Genomic DNA, 16,577 nt, shown 5'->3' with positions numbered 1-16,577 from the left:
AGAGGAGGCATGGAAAAGAGAAGCTCCCAGAAGGAGCTGGAATGGGTAGGCTTCACCTCTACAGGCACCTGTGCATCACCTCTGTATCACCAAACCCAAAGAAGCAGTCAGGACAGCATCAATTTCCTCCCCCCATTTAGGGCTTCCTTATTTAAATTTTTTCCCCAAAATCTTCTGTACATTGCATAAGTGTGCAAGGAGGATCTGACCAATTATTGCAAAACCAAAGTGACTAGCAAGAGGACTGATTGGTGGGTAGGATCTTACTTTAACCCCACTTCTCTCCCTCTTCCCCAACCAACTTCTATTTCTCTGTCAGAATCAATATAGACATCTTGGGAGTTGGGGATATAGCTCAGTTGGTAGAACTGAGGCTTGCCTCGCATGCACAAGGCAATGGATTTAATCCCCAGCACCACACACACACACACACACACACACACACACACACATACACATACACCCCACACAATAGATAGGTAAATATCACATCCCTCAGGAAGCCTCCTCCAGCCCCGCAAGACTGGGTTAGGAGCCCTGCTATGGTCTTTTTCCATCCCTGATTGTAATTGTACCTGTTGCCCCTGAGGGTGGCAGTTGCCTCTATTCACTAGCACATTCTAGTGCTGCTCACATGGCCTGGCATTTGGAAGGTGCTCCATAAACCTTCACTGATTGCATGAAGTGATACTTCCTGACATTTGCCATTGGAGCCCTTCCTAGTGGTTCCCAAAGGAGAGGCAGGTGGGCACATGTTATTTTCCTCACAAGGGCTGCCTGTGTCTACATTCTTGAAGAAGTCCCAGTCATTTCCTTTGGCTTGGTGGCATGATTTCCTTCAATCCCTCATGACATCAATCCTCAGTCACTTCTCACTGCTAAACCCAATTTATAAGCCTGAAGACAAGACTCCAGACAACTTTGATGGTCTATGGAAGAGCTTGGATTGGGATGGGAGGCTGGAGTTTGACCTTGCAGTCCTCCTGACCTGAACTGGGATGATGTTCTAATAATGTGGAGGTCCATTCTGCTTCCCCTCATTGGGTTTCTGGGGCAGGTGTAATCATTTCTGTGGTGAGATGTATAGGGACACAACCAGTCATGTTTTCAAATAAAATCACATGAGCACTCACACACATTCACACACCACCACCACACACCAGCACTCCCACTCTTTGGTAGAGATGGGTTTCAAGGAAATGAGTCTCAAGTGGACATGATGGTGGTGGGCAGCATTCCTTTGTTCCTGTTCCCTCCAGCATCCACCATGGTACAAGGAGCCATAAGAAGGAACAGTGAGGGAGTAGAAGCAAAAGGAGAATAGAGTCTCCTTTTGTTTAGAGTCTTCAGGTCAGAGGAACAGGGAGTAATGAAGTCAGCAAAGTAACAACTGGCCACATATCCCATTTTCTCCTCCATGTCATCTCAGTGTCTCCTTGTCCTTCCCTGTCCCCAACCAGGCCACATGATGAATGAAGCCATCCATTGTTGGCCTTCTGTTTCAGACTGAAGTCTTCATTCATGTTCGTTGGAAACTACTTTCTCTGCAGCTGACTGACTTCCTGTTCCATTGACCTAAGGGATGGCCTGGACTTGGGGGAGAACAGACCCAAGTGTACAAAAGCTTTGGTGGTGTCCCAGCTCCCAGAACATGATCTCCCTCTGGTCAGAAGCTGAGTAGCATTCAAAACTGTTTCTTGCATTTTATCTCCTGACCTTTCCTGGGCTTCCAGCAAACAGAAGCCCCCCTACTCTATTCCTTCTCATTGCCCTCTCCTCTCAAAGGCAGATGGAGAAGGGTGGGTAGTTGACTGAAAATTAAAATTTGGGCAAAGAAAGTACTAGATGCCATACTCACTTCTCTGATTCTCAAACACTTGAAAATTGGGCCTACCCCTTCACTTTATTCTCCCCCTGACCACCTATCTCTTCCCCAAAAGCCTGTCAGTAAAGGAAAAAAGTCATCTTCCATTTGAGCCAATTTACTTATTTTTCCGAGGTAATACAGTTACATGGTTTGAAATTCAAAATGTACAAAAAGGTATATAGTGCTAAGTCCCCTCCCAAGCCTGCCCCCTCCCCAGAGGTAATCAGTGTTACCCATTTCTCTTAAATATGCGTACATAAGCAAATATGTATTTATATTCTCATCCTTTCAAAAACAAACAGGAAGTGTACACTATACATATTCCTGTGCTTTTCCTTTTTTACTTGAAGATTATTTATTATTAATATCTAAAGACACATGATTTTTTAGCTGGATAGTATTGCACTATAAGATTGCATCAAGTGCCAGGTGGGATGACACATGCCTGCAATCCCAGCTGCTGGGAGACTGAGGCAGAAGGATCACAAGTTCAAAGCCAGCCTCAACACAATGAGACCCTGTCTCAAAATAAAAAACAAAGGGCTGGGGACGTGGCTCAGTGGTTAAGCACCCCTGGTACCAAAAAAAAAAAAAAAAAACCTGCAAGTATTGTTTTGACCAATTACCTAGGGAGGAATGTTTCTATTGTTTCCAATCTCTTGATATTACTGTACCCATCCCATCCCAGTCCAAACCCCAGGAGGGACAAACAGATCCCTCCAGGTCAGGCTCCTCCCCATTAGAGTCCCCAGCTCATTAACATGTCTGCACATGATTGGACAGTCCTGGCCTGAGGGTGGGGTTCCCAGGGTTTCTTGCATCTTGGTCACACACAACCCTGAGACAAGATAACCATTCTTCATTACCCAAAACCACCTGCAATGCTAGGTTGAGTTGCTGCTCACACTATGAACATTCTCATCAAGAGAGTACAGGGCCAGCAGATGAAATGGGCAGAGAGAACTTTCCAGAAACACATCCTGCTCCAGATCAGAAGTGGGGGCAACTCCTACTCCTGATATGTGACAGACAGGGATTATCCTTTTCAATGATTTGTCCCATTGCATCTTTGAGACTTCCACAAACTCAGGACCAGAAGAGACTGTAGTTGAGAAACGAGGACTAGAAAACATGGGGGCTAGGATAGAGGGACAATCACTCAGGACTTGAGGGGAAATTCCAGAACACAAAAGCAGGCAGGCACTCAAGAAGGAGGTAGTGGGTAAGAGGGGGTAAGGATGAGAGAAGGAAGGGACTTGGATAGGGGGAATGTGGGCAAAGGGTCCCTTCTAGCTCATCTGTGGACATGCAGGACTGATGGGCATCCTGCCCTGGGATCTCTAGGGAATTATTTCCATTGCAGAGTCCTTGGAAATCGTCTAAAACTATTTGGAAATAAAAGATTTTTTTTTTTTAAAGAGAGAAGCATTTGAAGAAAAGCATAGCTATCACTCCAGCCCCCTGGCTGGGTCATTCCTCCTCTCCCTAAGGTAGGAACTCAGCACAGCTGGGACCAACCAAGCCCAGTGTTCTTATGTCAGGCATCTCAGGATCACAATGCTCCAGGAGGAGGAGGCAAAGGAGGACAGTGGAAGAGAGAGGACCTTGACAGAGACATCAGGGGTATAAGGAAGGAGAAGAGGGAAACAGGCTGCCCTGCCCAGTGTCCAGTTGCTGCCCCAGCCATCCTAACCTGACTCAGCCTCTGGTCAGATTGGCCATCCCAGGAACAAACTAGTTGTAAGAGAAGCCCCCATGGGAGAAGGCAGGGAGGTCAGGGGCACAGGCAGCAGCCTGGGACAGGCAAGCCAGGGGGTTGATCCCACAGTCCCCAGCATCCTGGTCCTCCCGGAAGTAGACTGAATCAGCAGAGTAGAAGGAAGGGTCCTCATCAAAGAAGTTGTAGGGTCGGAGGAAGAAGCCCACTCCATTCCCCACAGTCACCGTGTTGGGAATATCCTCTGCATGTGGGATGTGCAGAAAACCAGCTGTCACCCAGGCCACCAAGTCCTATCATGGGGAGAAGAAAGAGGATCATGAGGTCAGGCTTTGCTAGGGATAAGCCCTACCTCCCCCAGTGGCCCTTCAGGGAAGGCTTCAGCTCACCAACCCATGGTTCTTGAACCTTTAAATATTTTCCCTTCTGACCCCAAAGTCAAAGCATGAAGAGTCAATTTCATAGTGGACTGTACCTGGCCTGCACCCTCCATCTCTGACGCTTCCTATCCCTCTGCCCTCTGCCTACCAACCCGAAAGCTACTTCAGCTGCTCTCCCCACCCCCCAACTCTCTGAAGTTTCCCAAATTATAACTCAAGCCAGAAGGATTGAATGAGGGAAGAGCAGGGCTTGAGAAGCAGAAGCAGGCTGCCATGGAGACTCTTTAATAGTCAAGGAAGGAATGGAACAAGCTCAAAGTGCAGAGCTGTGGTCTTCTCTATTAATTTCCAGCCCTGCTTGAGTCTTGAGGCTTGAAAAGGACTCAGTCCATGAATTCAAGTGCTGTAGGGTTTGGAAGACAGGCCCTGCTCCTCACCCAACTGATGCATATGACTTCCCAGCTCAGGAAGATTCTCAAGAGAAAAGGATCAGGTCCATTAAAGTGCAGAAAGTAGGTGTCCGCTCCACCTGAGATCCCGTGGTTTTCAGGGACTCTCCCAAGAGAAGGTGAGACTCATCCTTGTACCTCTATCCCTCTGATATCCCGCCCCCCAAGTCAGCTCACCTCTCCAGCAATGGTCTCATTGTTGATGAAATCATTGAAATCCACAGTGGGAGCCCAAGGGTCATTTTGATTAAAGATGCTGGTGCTACTGGGCTCCTCCTCCTTCCGCTGGGTCACCGCCAGATGGTACCTAGAGGGGGACTGCTCAGGACTCCATGGTCACTAACCCCATTCTGCTGCCTGATCATGATAAAAGGAATCTGGGTGCTCAGACTTCAGCTTCTTCCTGTCATTCACATACCAACTCAGGACTGCGGAATTCCTGATGTCATCCTAGAGGGTTCCATCTTCCTGTTGGTCACCCTGCCATTTTACTGCATGGTCCCTCCCCCATCCAAAACAGGAATAAGTCTTCACTTCTCAGTTTTAGTCTTCCAAAGAGAAATGAGCCCCATTGGGCACACTGATAGCTAAGAAATGCTGAGATCTCATCTCATCGTGAGTACAGTCCCAACTGATACTAGTGTCCCTCCAATGCTTCCCTCCCACTCTCACCTCCTGCAGCCCTGACAGCCCACCACTCACCTCTCCCAACTGAAGGCTCTCTCCATGGAGCTGTTCTGGGGCAGTGGCTCCCCTGCAAAACTAAGTATCTGGATGCGGTAGCCTCGTGGGTGACCCCACTTATTGCTGTGGTTGCTGGCCAGGTACAGGTAGCGGGGAGTGGCCCCTCCCAGGGGGAAAGCAGCCTGCTCCTCTGTTTCCAGCAGCTTTCGGGTCACCTGCATTCTCTGTACCTGGTGTTCAGGATGCCAGGGCACAGTCGTGGGGACAAAGGCCATGTCTTCAGCCCAGACCCAGTTCTCCAGTCCTGTGTGGGGTGGGTGAGGGTGGAAGGCTGATCATATAGTTGCCCCGGTCCCTCTGGAGTCCTCCCCCACCTGGCTTCAGAGGGGGGTCAAAGAGCATCCCAGGACAGAGTGTGGCCTCTGTTTCCTTTCCCTCTGAGACAACCCCAACCTGCCAGTCGAAGATGTTGATCTCTAATTAAAATATTTTTTCAATATTTCATTCATTTTCCTTTCAGCATTCTTCTTATTATTATAAGGTGTAGATGGACACAATACCTTTATTTTATTTATTTATATGTGGTGCTGAGGATTGAACCCAGGGCTTCACACATCCTAGGCAAATGCTTTACCACTGAGGCACCACTCCAGCCCCTTTCAACATTTTTTTTTTTTTTTGGTACTGGGAATTGAACTCAGGGGCACTCAACCACTGAGCCACATCCCCAGAGGTATTCTGTATTTTATTTAGAGACAGGGTCTCACTGAATTGCTTAGTGCCTTGAAGTTTCTGAGGCTGGTTTTGAACTTGAGATCCTTCTGTCTCAGCCTCCCAACTGCTGGGATTACAAGCATGCCTGGTCCTTTCAACATTCTTCAGCAGACAGGACTGTGCTTGCCCCTGGGGACAGAGATGAATGAAACACCATCCTAACCCTACTGTTGTCCCAGGGGACAAAGACAGGAAATCACTGCCTACCCTATAATGGGAGAGGGGCACGGGTGAGGCAGAATCAGGGTTACAGGAATATAGGTGCAGGCAGTGATATGGCCCCTCTGGGGCAAATTTTCTGCCTAGCCTGAAGGGATGTCACCAAAAGAAATGACATGGAGGGTCATTCTAGGCATGAACAAAGCCTAAGCCAAAATCAAGAAGACTAACTATAACCTGTTTGCTCAGGCACAGGGAGGATGTGGGTGTGGCTGTGGTCAAGCAGGGCAGGTTGGAGCTCCTCCAAGAGGGGATGACCCTCGTAGTTTGTTCTGTAGCTGATGTCCTGCAGAGGCTGGGTAAGTTGGGAGCTATGTAAATTGCAGGCTGGCACGGGTGGCCCTCTTGACACAGAGTGGACCCTGGATCTGAGAGCATCAAGAGGGGAGGCAGCAGAGAGAGGGCTGACATCTATAGGGGTTACCAGTGAGGGTTCTGAGATATTGCAGAGGCAGAGCAGGGGAAAAAACAGTGATAATGAACTAAAGGAGGGAAGTGAAAAGACAAAGACAGAAATTTCAAGAAATCATGTAGCCTTGACTCTGACCAACTTCAGGAAATTCCTGGAATTCTCCACAGTATTCATTCTACCTCTCACATTGAAGTTAATTGTGGCCAGAATGAGTAATAGAAAATCAGGAAAGAGGAGGACACATCTCCCAGGAAATGTACAACCTAGGTTGTTCCATGATGGTCTCCTTGTGCCAGGGACTCAGCAGAATGCAAACAGATCCTCTAACATACCAGCACTATGGTCCAGACACAGAGAAACGAGCCGGAAAACCAAGAGCTGCCTCCCTGAAGTGGGGCCCACATAAGTGCATAGGAGATAATAGGGAACAGACCCTGGCTCCATCCTGACTTAGCCATTTCTCAATATTTTCTTTCTTTCTTTTTTTTTTTTTCTTTTACTGCAATACTAGGGGATTGAACCCAGGGCACTTTACCATTAAGCTGTATTACCAGCCCTTTTATTTTATTTTCAATAAATTTCATTTTATTAAACTACTGAGGGTCTTGTTGGCCTTGAAATTGGGATACTTCTGTTTCAGCCTTTGTGGCATATGCCACAGAGCTCAGATGTTTATTTTTTGAGACAGGATCTCTCTAAGGTGCTCTGGCTGGCCTCAAACTTGCTATCTTTTTACTTCAGTCCCCCATGTCTCTTGGATCATTGGCATGCAGCATAGCACCCAGCTGATTCCCAAGATTTTCTAACGGGGTCACATGGAGGAAAGCTGGCAGTTGAGCTCCCAGCCAGCAAGCTAAGATCCAAATAAAATTCAACAGCCAGCTTTCTCCCATACAGCCAGAAGGGAACCATGAAAATCAAAATTCTTTCTTTACTGCATAACAAAAAATCCCAAACAAATGGAACTCTTCAGTCCTTCTTGCACAATCCTTGGTCCCCATCAAGATGTCTTACCTGCCACATCCAGATCCACCTTGAAGTGGGCACTGTGGGTGTGAACTGTGCCTAGCGTGTGTTCCCCAACTCGGTTCCCATACTTTTGGGCAGCACCAAAGAGGAACGAAGAGCTGATGTAGCCCGTGGCATGGACTTTGACTTCTATGGCCCCGTTGGGGTGGAAGATCATATCCCACACATAGTCATAGTTGAGCAAGGTAGAAACAGATCTGAAGACCAGCACTGTCTCTGCAAGGCCCCCAAAATAATAGGAGTTGAAATCTGAGTGATGTCGCCGCAGGGGGAGGCCCTGATTCTGTTCAAACACACAAAAGGCATCATGTATTGTCTTGGGGGTCTGGGACTCCAAAAGGAAGTGCCAGTCCACATATGTGGCCAGGTAGGGGCAGTCCACCCCACGCGTCAAGGGTGTGGAGTACTTGCCAATGCCAAAGCTACCATCCATATAGCGGGTCAACATTGCAGCTGGGGAATTTCCACCATAGATGGCCACGGCCTCCTGGACGCTGACTTCATAGGCCACCCTCTCCCTTTGGAAACGGATGTCAAAGATCCTCGGGCCACTGAAAGCTCCAAGGCCAAAGGAGAAAGTCCACATTGAGGAGGCCACTTGATTCCCCTGGACACTGAAGCGGGGACCCTGGGGATGGAACTGCAGAGGGGGAGCCGGACCAGGGGGCACTGGGGACTTCAGGGACCAGGACCCACCTGTGCCATTGTCTGGGATTACCACCACATTCACCAGGCCTGCCTCAAATTGGTCCTCTAGCTGGGCCAGACTCTCATAGTAGCGGCCTTGATAGAATACCTTCTGGATGGTCCAGTGGGCAGGGTTCAGGGCCTTGTGGTCCACCAGCAGCTCCAACCCCACAGGGTGCAGGAAAAATCCAGCCCCTGAGAGGTTGTAGTAGAGGCCAAACCAGGTGGCCCGGTCCCCTGATTGTAGACCACGGGGAGCCGTGGTCATTGTCACCAAGTTTTTTCTCTGAATTTTGTAGAAGCAGCAGTGGTGAAGGAGTCCCTTAGCCTGGGGCAGTTCTCTGTTGAAGATCATCTGGTCTATGTCCAGGTATTCTCGGATCAGCACAGGGCGTCGGTGGTAGGGCAGGGGGCCCCCATGACGCTCCACAGTCACATCCCGCATGTAGGAGGGGTGAGGCAGTGGCCCCACCACCAGCTCACTTACATTGGGCTGGGATTGTCCACCAAAGAAGATGATGGCCAGTGCTTCTCGGGCAGGTGGCGGGCCCCCTCTGTCCAAGTGGGTCAAGGCAGCAGCCTTGGGGGGCAGCTGCAGCTCCACTGAGAAGACACAGTTGTCTGAGGGGCGAGCCTGGGCTGCATCCACCAGCCCTGGCCCCAGCTTCTGGGCCAGAAAACTCATCACAGCTGTCAGCTCCTCTGGGCTCAGGTCTGCAAACAGTTGGCTCTGGGCAGGGTGTGTCCAGGGCTGGGCACTTGGAGATACAGAGGGGCAATGGGGAAGTTGGCTAGGTTCAGTCCCATCTCCACCCCTGCCAGCTAGTAGGACACAAACCAAGGCAAAGATGGTGATGATGGCCAGAGCGAGGAGCACCAGGGTGGTCTTCTGGTTCATTGTCCCTTGAGATGGGGCAGGATTCTACCAGTGTGAATCTGTATATTCTCAGGCAAGCATGAGAGGGGCTCTCTTGGCTGCTGGACCAGGGGCTCCGGCTGCAGTTCCTGGTAGTCAGCTGCTTAGGCTGAAGGCTGCCCAAGAGGAGGAGGCAGGCAGGGTGGGGCGGGGGGAGGGGCACACCAGAGTTGGGGGGCGGTCTCAGCAGGCTGCAGCAATTTCCACAGACCTTACATGGCTTTGTTTTCCAGGCTCCAAATCAGACTCTGCTCTGTAGGTCAGGGTTGGAGTTGGGGAAAGCTGGGGCTGGCGGAAGGGGGAAAAAAAGAGCTTGTGCAGAAAAATCCACCACCAGCAAAGAGGTGGGTCTGCCCAGCAGTCCCTGGGCCTCTCAGCCCGATTTCTTCTATAAGCCCCACCTTCTCTGGGCCAGATGTTCTCTTTCCTGTAACTGGGAACTATTGTTCTCCTCCCAAGCAAACCCTTACCTCCAGCTTCCCAAGCAGCATTCCTTGGCCAGGTCTACCCCCCTTGCACTCTCTCCTCCATTGCTAATTTCATTGGCATGAGTCCTCAGTATTCCTTAGAGGACTCTACACACTTAAAAAGTCAAACAGAACAAACTCAAGTGAAATTCTTATAAGACTTTTTATTATCAATTACACATAACAACCATTCCTTTTTAATACACATGCATAAAGGAATGCCTGGTATGATGCAAACATCAGCTAATTCTGAGTGGTGGGATTTGTGGTGTTTTTGCTTGAATATTTCAAAATTGTTTTTATAAATTTGTCATTTACAAAATGAGCAGAAAGTAAGAATTAACCAAAGTGACACATGGAGATTTTATAGCTTGGGAGGAGGATATTCCCTAAGGAGTACGGAGGGCAAAGAGTCTGAGGAGCAATGTGATAAAAACACAGGGAACTGAAGGGGGAATGGAGAAGGCAAGTGTCTCTCATCAGATGCTGCTCCCTACCCCTACCCCCTATGTTCCCCCCTACTCTCAGATCTAGAAACCTTGATAAGAAAAAAGGGGAAGGTCTGGGATACAGGCTGCCAAGTTGGGGGTGCAGGCCACAGGGTTGATACTGCAGAGCCCAGCATCCTGGCCCCTCTCAAAGTAGACACTGCCAGGGGAGAAGATGGAGGGGTCCTCATCAAAGAAGTTATGAGGTTGGAGCAAGAAGCCAACTCTGTTCCCCAAAGTCACCGTATTGGGGACATCCTCAGCATGGGGAATGTGCAGGAAGCTGGCTGTAACCCAAGCCACCAGATCCTGCAGGAAAAAGGAAGAGCTGGAGGATTTTGGAGGCAAAACCCAAAGAACCACCCCTCAGTCACAACTCCCTCAGGCTGTTTTATGCCTCTGCCCAGCAGCTGGAAAGTGGGCAGTGTCCCATGACTAATCTCACCCTAGGAGGGATGACCCATTTGGTCAACAGAGAACCCCTTGCCCCCAAATCAGAAATAGAAACCATTCCCTCTAACCTATGGCTAGAGGCTGGGCAGCCAAGATGCAGGCATAGAGGAGCAGCCCTCCTGAACCTACAGCTACCAACCTCTCCTAAGAGGGTTTCGTTGTTGATGAAGTCAGCGAAGACAATTGAGGGTGTCCAGATGTCAGACTGGAAATAGATGCTGCTGCTCTGCGATTCCTTCTCCTTCCTCTGGGTCACCACAAGCTGGTATCTGACCAGGAATTGTCATAGGAAGGTGGTGTTGGAAAATATCAAGAGCCATTACTAGCCCACAAGTCCTTTGGATCACATTCTGAGAGTCCATTTCCCACCCCATTTCTACTTGGATCTGAGGGCAGGTCCAGGGATAAATGGTAAGCCATGGGTGGTGAGTTAGGGCCAGTCCTTCCCTACCACCCACTGTCCAGGGCCCTCCTCACCTCCCCCAGCTGAGGGCCCTCTCCATGCTGCTCTCCAGGGGCATGTGTATGCCAGGGGGGCTGTGGATCTGGATTCGGTATCCACGCTGGTGACCCCAGGCATTAGTCTGGTTGCTGGCCAGGTAAAGGTAGCGGGGAAGGGGGCTTCCCCAGGAAAATGCTGCCAAATCCTCCCTTCTCAGGACCTGCCGTGTCAGCTGTGGCCGCTGCAGCTGGTGCTCTGGGCTCCAGGGGACTGCAACAGGTTTAAACACCACGTCTTCTGCTACCACCCAGTTTTTCAGCCCTGTCAGGGTGAGGGAAGGGAAAGGAGTTCTACACCAAGTAAGGTGGTTTGGACAGGCCCATCTTCCCCACAATGCTAATTGCACTGGCCTGACATCAGAGAGTACCACCCTGTGCTAGCACAGTGTTACCCCACCATCTTCTAACTTGCCCTGTCCAGTAGGATAACCACTATTCTCATGTGGCTTTTTAAATTGAAAATTCAGTTCCTTGGATGCAGTGGCCGCATTTACATTGTTTGGTAGCCACATATGGCTAGCAGCTCTTGTATATAATGACAGCACAGATACAAACATTTCCAGCATTGCAGAAAGTTCCATTAGCATTTGCCCACCAACAGATCTTATACCAATATTTGCTTCTCTGATTCTTTCTGAATCTCTACCCTAGGCATAATCAAAGCAGTTTTATTGCTATTTTTCCAATAAATGGAAAAACACATGCAACTGGGTAGTAACATTCTTTTAACTATGAAAGGAATCTGTCTTGGAGAAACTAGTTAGGAAAACTCAATCCCCTCCCACAGTCCCAGATCTCCAAGCTCTGTGACTGCTTTCTACCAGCAAGGTAGGGAAAGCTTCCAATCATTTTCAAAATCAGCAGATTTGTAACTCTTTCTTTTTCCTTGCAGTACTAGGGATGGAATTTAGGGGCGCTCTACCACACCAAGCTACATCCATGGCTCTTGTTATTTTTTGAGTCTCACTCAGTTGCCCAGGCTAGCCTTGACTTATGATCCTCCTGCCTCAGCCTCCCAAGTTACTTGGATTATAGACATGAGCCACCATGCCCGGCCAGATTTGTCTTTTGTTTGGGAGTGCCTTGGAATTCTATTGCACCCACAGCCTGCATTGCCCAAAGCAGTATTTGATCACTCTCTCTTCAGGTTGAGACTGTTAGTTCCTTTAAATGTGACCTATGGAAGGTACCTGACAGTGAGGCACTCCACTGGGGCTAGCACCTCTGCCAGCTGCAGTTCTGTGCTGGCACCTAACTACCAACTTCTGGTCCCACAGCAGCAACCTGGGCTGCACACACTAGCAACTCAACATTAACATTACCTGACTTGACTTCCCAAAATAAGGCTCTTTAATGCCAAAAACACTGAAGTGAAACTTCCAATTGGAAAAGTCATAGTCCAATTATGTCAGAGTAATCTAGCTAATATGATTATTTCAGATGTGTTTTGGCTTGAGTTTTTCCTCCGCCCACCCCTCCACAAACTCAAGCACAAGCCTGTATGCATGTAGGGTACACATTTTGTACATAGGAGGCTAATGTTTCACAAGAAATACTTAGTTATACTGCATTATTCTTGAGCAGACAATTCCTGCCCCATCCTCCTTAATTTCCCCAACTATAAAATGAGGAGGGGCTGGTGGATATCTAATTTTCTTTCTGGGTCTAAGTCTGTGATTTGACAAGTTTGCTTTCTGTCCTTGAAAGATCTGTCAAGAGCAGCAAGTCTTCTTTAAGAATTCCTTTCTACACTTGCAACAAGCCTATCACATATCTGACTCATCTCTGGAAAGTTAGTTCATTGTGATCACAGGTATGGGGCAGCCCTCCCCACAAGGCCAGTTAGCACTGTGGAGAAACCCCTAGTATGAGACCCTGTCCTCCAAGCCCCAGGTTGCTTTCTGCCTATGCTCAACTCTGCCCTCCCCACCCCCACTCACTCTCAGGATTACTGAGCAAGTAGCAAAGTGCATAACTCCAGCCCCATCCAAACTGACAGGGCTAATTCACTCTCCTAAGGTGTCACCCAAGGCTAAAGCAGCCAGACAGACAATACATTTAAACTAGTTTCACAACTGCTGCTGGTCCTGGAGGTTGGGGCTGGGTGGAAGAACCCTTTACACCTTTGGCCAGATACCCAGAAGCCCAGACGTGGACTAGCTGACTACACTCACAGTCCAGGTTCTCCCCTTCCATAATCACTGTGGAGTTGGCATAGTTGCCTTGCTGTTCACGAGACCTCAGCTTAACCTAAGGGATTCCCTCCCCTCCCCTAACCCCACCCCTCAATTTTCACACCCTGAATACTCACCTGCCACATCCAGGTCCAGCTTGAAGTGGAAGGCGTGCGTGTGCACCGCCCCCAGCACCCGTTCCCCTACACGATTACCAAAGAGGAGGCTCTCTGCTCCTCCACTCAGGAAAGCTGTGTTGACATAGCCTGTGGCATGGACCCGCCCTTCAAGCGCCCCATTTGGGTGCAACACAAAGTCCCAAATGTAGTCATAGTTACCCACAGATGACACAGACCTGACCACAAGGGCTGAGCTGGCCAAACCACCATAGAAATGACTCTCAATGTAATTGTGGTGCCTTCGAAGAGGTAGTCCCTGAACCTCCTCAAATACACACACTGCCCCTGGGAGCAGCTGGACTGTCCCTTTGCCTGCTAATATATGGATGTCCACCATTGTGGCTTGATAGGGGCAGTCCACACCCCGTACTAAGCCTCGGCTGTTACGGCCAAGTCCATAGCTGCTATCCAAATATCGGGTCATCATTGTCTTGGGTGAGTCAGCACCATAGACAGACAGGCACTCCTGGACACTGACTTCATAGGCCACTCGCTCACCCTTGAACCGAACATCAAAAATCCTTATGCCACTAAACACCCCATGGCCAAAGCTCAATGTCCAGAGGGGGGATACCACCAAGTTCCCTTGTACATTGTACTGAGAACCCTGGTGTGAGAAATGAAGAGGTGGAAGAGGGCCCAGGGTGATTCGGGACCTGAGGGATGAAGACCCATTTGGTGTGGGTAGAGGCACTCTAACCACTTCTAGCCGGCCAGCTTTAAACTCCCATTCTAATTGGCCCAAGTCTGCATAGTAGTGCCCAAGGTAGAAGACCTGCTGGACAGTCCAGCGGGCAGGGTCCAGGGCACTGTGATCCAACAGTATTTCCAGCCCCACAGGGTGAAGGAAAATACCAAGACCTGAGACATTATGGTAGAGGGCAATCCAGGTAGCCCGGTCCCCTGAGCGCAAACCTCTAGGGGAGGAATGTAGAGGTGCCAAAGTGGAGCCATTGTAGTTCAGGACAGAAGCCAGGAAGACAGGTGCCTTGGGTAGTTCCACCTCTTTCAAATGCCTCCATGTCTGTACCAATTCAGATCTCAGCATGGGACGTCGGTGATAGGGCAGTGGACCACCATGACGCTCCACAGTCACATCCCGCATGTAGGAGGGGTGAGGCAGTGGCCCCACCACCAGTTCACTCACATTGGGCTGGGGTTGTCCACCAAAGAAGATGATGGCCAGTGCTTCTCGGGCAGGTGGCGGGCCCCCTCTGTCCAAGTGGGTCAAGGCTGCAGCTTTGGGGGGCAGCTGCAGCTCCACTGAGAAGACACAGTTGTCTGAGGGGCGAGCCTGGGCTGCATCCACCAGCCCTGGCCCCAGCTTCTGGGCCAGAAAACTCATCACAGCTGTCAGCTCCTCTGGGCTCAGGTCTGCAAACAGCTGGCTCTGGGCAGGGTGTGTCCAGGGCTGGGCACTGGGATATATGGAGGGACAGCGAGGATGCTGGCTGGAACCACCTTGCCTGGTCAACAAGATGTAGGCCAGAGCGAAGATGGTAACAAGGGACAGCACCAGGAATACCAGAACCACCTTGAGCTTCATGGTAGATGCTGAAAACTAAAATCAGAATCCTACCAGCAGCTCCTTCCAGTTCCTGACATCAAGTCAGTGTTTATATTCAGTAGGATGGATACGAATGGAGAAAACTCCACCCTGTGGGCTGGACAGGAAATGTCTAACCTGATTTGCATAATTTTGTTCCAATTTTCTGCCCTGTGGTTTGGCTTTTTCCTTGTCCCTGAACTCCTACTAGTAGCAGTAAGTATCAATCACTGATTCCCATCACTTAGACCAGTTGAGAATGCATCTGGACTAATGATACGAAACTTCACCTTCCACCCAGAATAGGTCTGAGAAGAAAGCAAATCTCTGGTGCCTAATTCAGTTCTGCATATCACACATATAGGCAACCAAACCATTTTTTTTTTTTAACTTTATGCCAGGCACTAGACTGCACTATACTCCAGTAGCTCCAGGATATACTGCCCCGTTCAGCAGTAAGCACTCAGTTCTGCCTGTGACCTAATGGCAATCCCCTCATTTAGCTTCAGGCTTCTTCTATCTAATCAGTGAGAAAGGAGGAGAGGTTGAGGGCCTGGCCTTTGTATTCAGATTCCAGCTTCCTAAGCTGTGTGATCTTAGGGGAGAGACTTAAATTCTGAGTCCTCACCTATACAGAAGGCATAAAACTACCCAATAGATTCTTAAAGGTTAAATGTGATCGTGCATATCAAGTGCTTACCAACCCAACACAGGGTAGGTAGTCAAAAAATTGCTAGCTATTGGTACTAACCTGTGAAAGAGAACAGAGTAGATGTACTCTCATTGTTTAAGACCTTAAAACTCTTTACAGAAACAATGGGATCATTGGAAACCATAAAGCTACTTGCAAGATGAGGAAACTTTATTTCAGAGGGAAATAAGAGTCCTAAGCAGCCCTCCAAGTAATTTTAAAACCAAGACCAGAATCTCCTCAACAATTTAAGACATTATTCAGAGAGGAGAATTAATATAAGGTAAAGAAAATGACTGAGGATATTCCTTGACCACATCATTCCCCACATGGAACTATAGCAGCCTCTACTGGCAGCTCATGGGAAGGAAGGAACTAGGATCTTGTGCAGGTAGGACAAAAGGCAGCTAAGGTTTGGGAAGAGCTAACTTTCACATAATTTCAAAATGAACACAAAAGAAGGACCCACCCGTCCCTCTTGGTGGGCATGTCTCAGTCTTTCCACTAACCTAGAAAAAGAGGCAGCTCAGTTGGCAAAAGGACACACAATAGCATGGCTGGAGGTGTTGTGGAGGCAGGTGTCCGAATATGCATGCATGAACCAGTATGTCCCTTGCCACTAGAGCATGGCACCAGGGTCTCCAGCTTTAGAAAGAGGTCAAAGTACCTGTATTTTTAATAATTTCTTGACATGGTAAAAGAATTTTACATTACAATCCAAGGGTAGTAAGGTGAGGAGGCAGCAGAACAATTGAACAAAAAGGGAAACTGAGAAACACATGGTGGGAGGAGGGAAGGGTTTTAGTTGGAAAGGATGCAGGGGTACGGGTAGGTAAGGGCACTGCCCAACTAAAATGCAATTGGTTTGTTACTGAACACTATTCATGGGAAGACAGCATCCCGGCTCCTTTTCTACAGAATACTGGGAGTAAAAATGATGCATC

General features: G+C 49.0%; 2 protein-coding genes across 3 annotated transcripts; both read right to left on the bottom strand.

Annotated features, from left to right (window-relative positions):
• Positions 1 to 1,966: 1,966 nt before the first annotated feature.
• LOC124094016 (membrane primary amine oxidase) lies at positions 1,967 to 9,281 on the bottom strand. Its single transcript, XM_046446600.2, has 4 exons — positions 7,517 to 9,281; positions 5,116 to 5,401; positions 4,591 to 4,720; positions 1,967 to 3,877 (listed from the first exon to the last, which is right to left on the bottom strand). The coding sequence occupies exons 1-4, from the start codon at positions 9,114 to 9,116 to the stop codon at positions 3,602 to 3,604; spliced, it is 2,292 nt and encodes a 763-aa protein (XP_046302556.1). The 5' UTR covers positions 9,117 to 9,281; the 3' UTR covers positions 1,967 to 3,601.
• A 464-nt stretch (positions 9,282 to 9,745) lies between these two features.
• Positions 9,746 to 15,124, bottom strand: Aoc2 (amine oxidase copper containing 2). 2 transcript variants are annotated; one of them, XM_046446524.2, is made up of 4 exons: positions 13,355 to 15,124; positions 11,020 to 11,305; positions 10,682 to 10,811; positions 9,746 to 10,398 (listed from the first exon to the last, which is right to left on the bottom strand). In XM_046446524.2, exons 1-4 carry the CDS (start codon positions 14,940 to 14,942, stop codon positions 10,132 to 10,134), a joined length of 2,271 nt encoding a protein of 756 aa, XP_046302480.1. In that variant the 5' UTR covers positions 14,943 to 15,124; the 3' UTR covers positions 9,746 to 10,131. The 2 variants fall into 2 exon arrangements, with proteins under 2 accessions (XP_046302480.1, XP_046302482.1); XM_046446526.2 differs by having other exon boundaries at positions 14,258 to 15,031.
• Positions 15,125 to 16,577: the final 1,453 nt, after the last annotated feature.

Source organism: Marmota monax, unplaced genomic scaffold, assembly GCF_021218885.2.
Source record: "Marmota monax isolate L192 unplaced genomic scaffold, Marmota_monax_Labrador192_F-V1.1 WCK01_AAM20220418_F8-fsc00346, whole genome shotgun sequence".
In the NCBI taxonomy this organism is placed as follows: Eukaryota; Metazoa; Chordata; class Mammalia; order Rodentia; family Sciuridae; genus Marmota; species Marmota monax.
This window is presented reverse-complemented; position numbering and strand designations above follow the sequence as displayed.

Coding starts and splice junctions, on each gene's coding strand:
- LOC124094016 (XM_046446600.2), bottom strand. CDS start 9,116: ATGAACCAGAAGACCACCCTGGTGCTCCTCGCTCTGGCCATCATCACC. Junction 5,402..7,516: donor GGTGGATCTGGATGTGGCAG/GTAAGACATCTT, acceptor CACCCCACACAG/GACTGGAGAACTGGGTCTGG. Junction 3,878..4,590: donor ATGAGACCATTGCTGGAGAG/GTGAGCTGACTT, acceptor TCCCCATGATAG/GACTTGGTGGCCTGGGTGAC.
- Aoc2 (XM_046446524.2), bottom strand. CDS start 14,942: ATGAAGCTCAAGGTGGTTCTGGTATTCCTGGTGCTGTCCCTTGTTACC. Junction 11,306..13,354: donor GCTGGACCTGGATGTGGCAG/GTGAGTATTCAG, acceptor TCACCCTGACAG/GGCTGAAAAACTGGGTGGTA. Junction 10,399..10,681: donor ACGAAACCCTCTTAGGAGAG/GTTGGTAGCTGT, acceptor TTTTTCCTGCAG/GATCTGGTGGCTTGGGTTAC.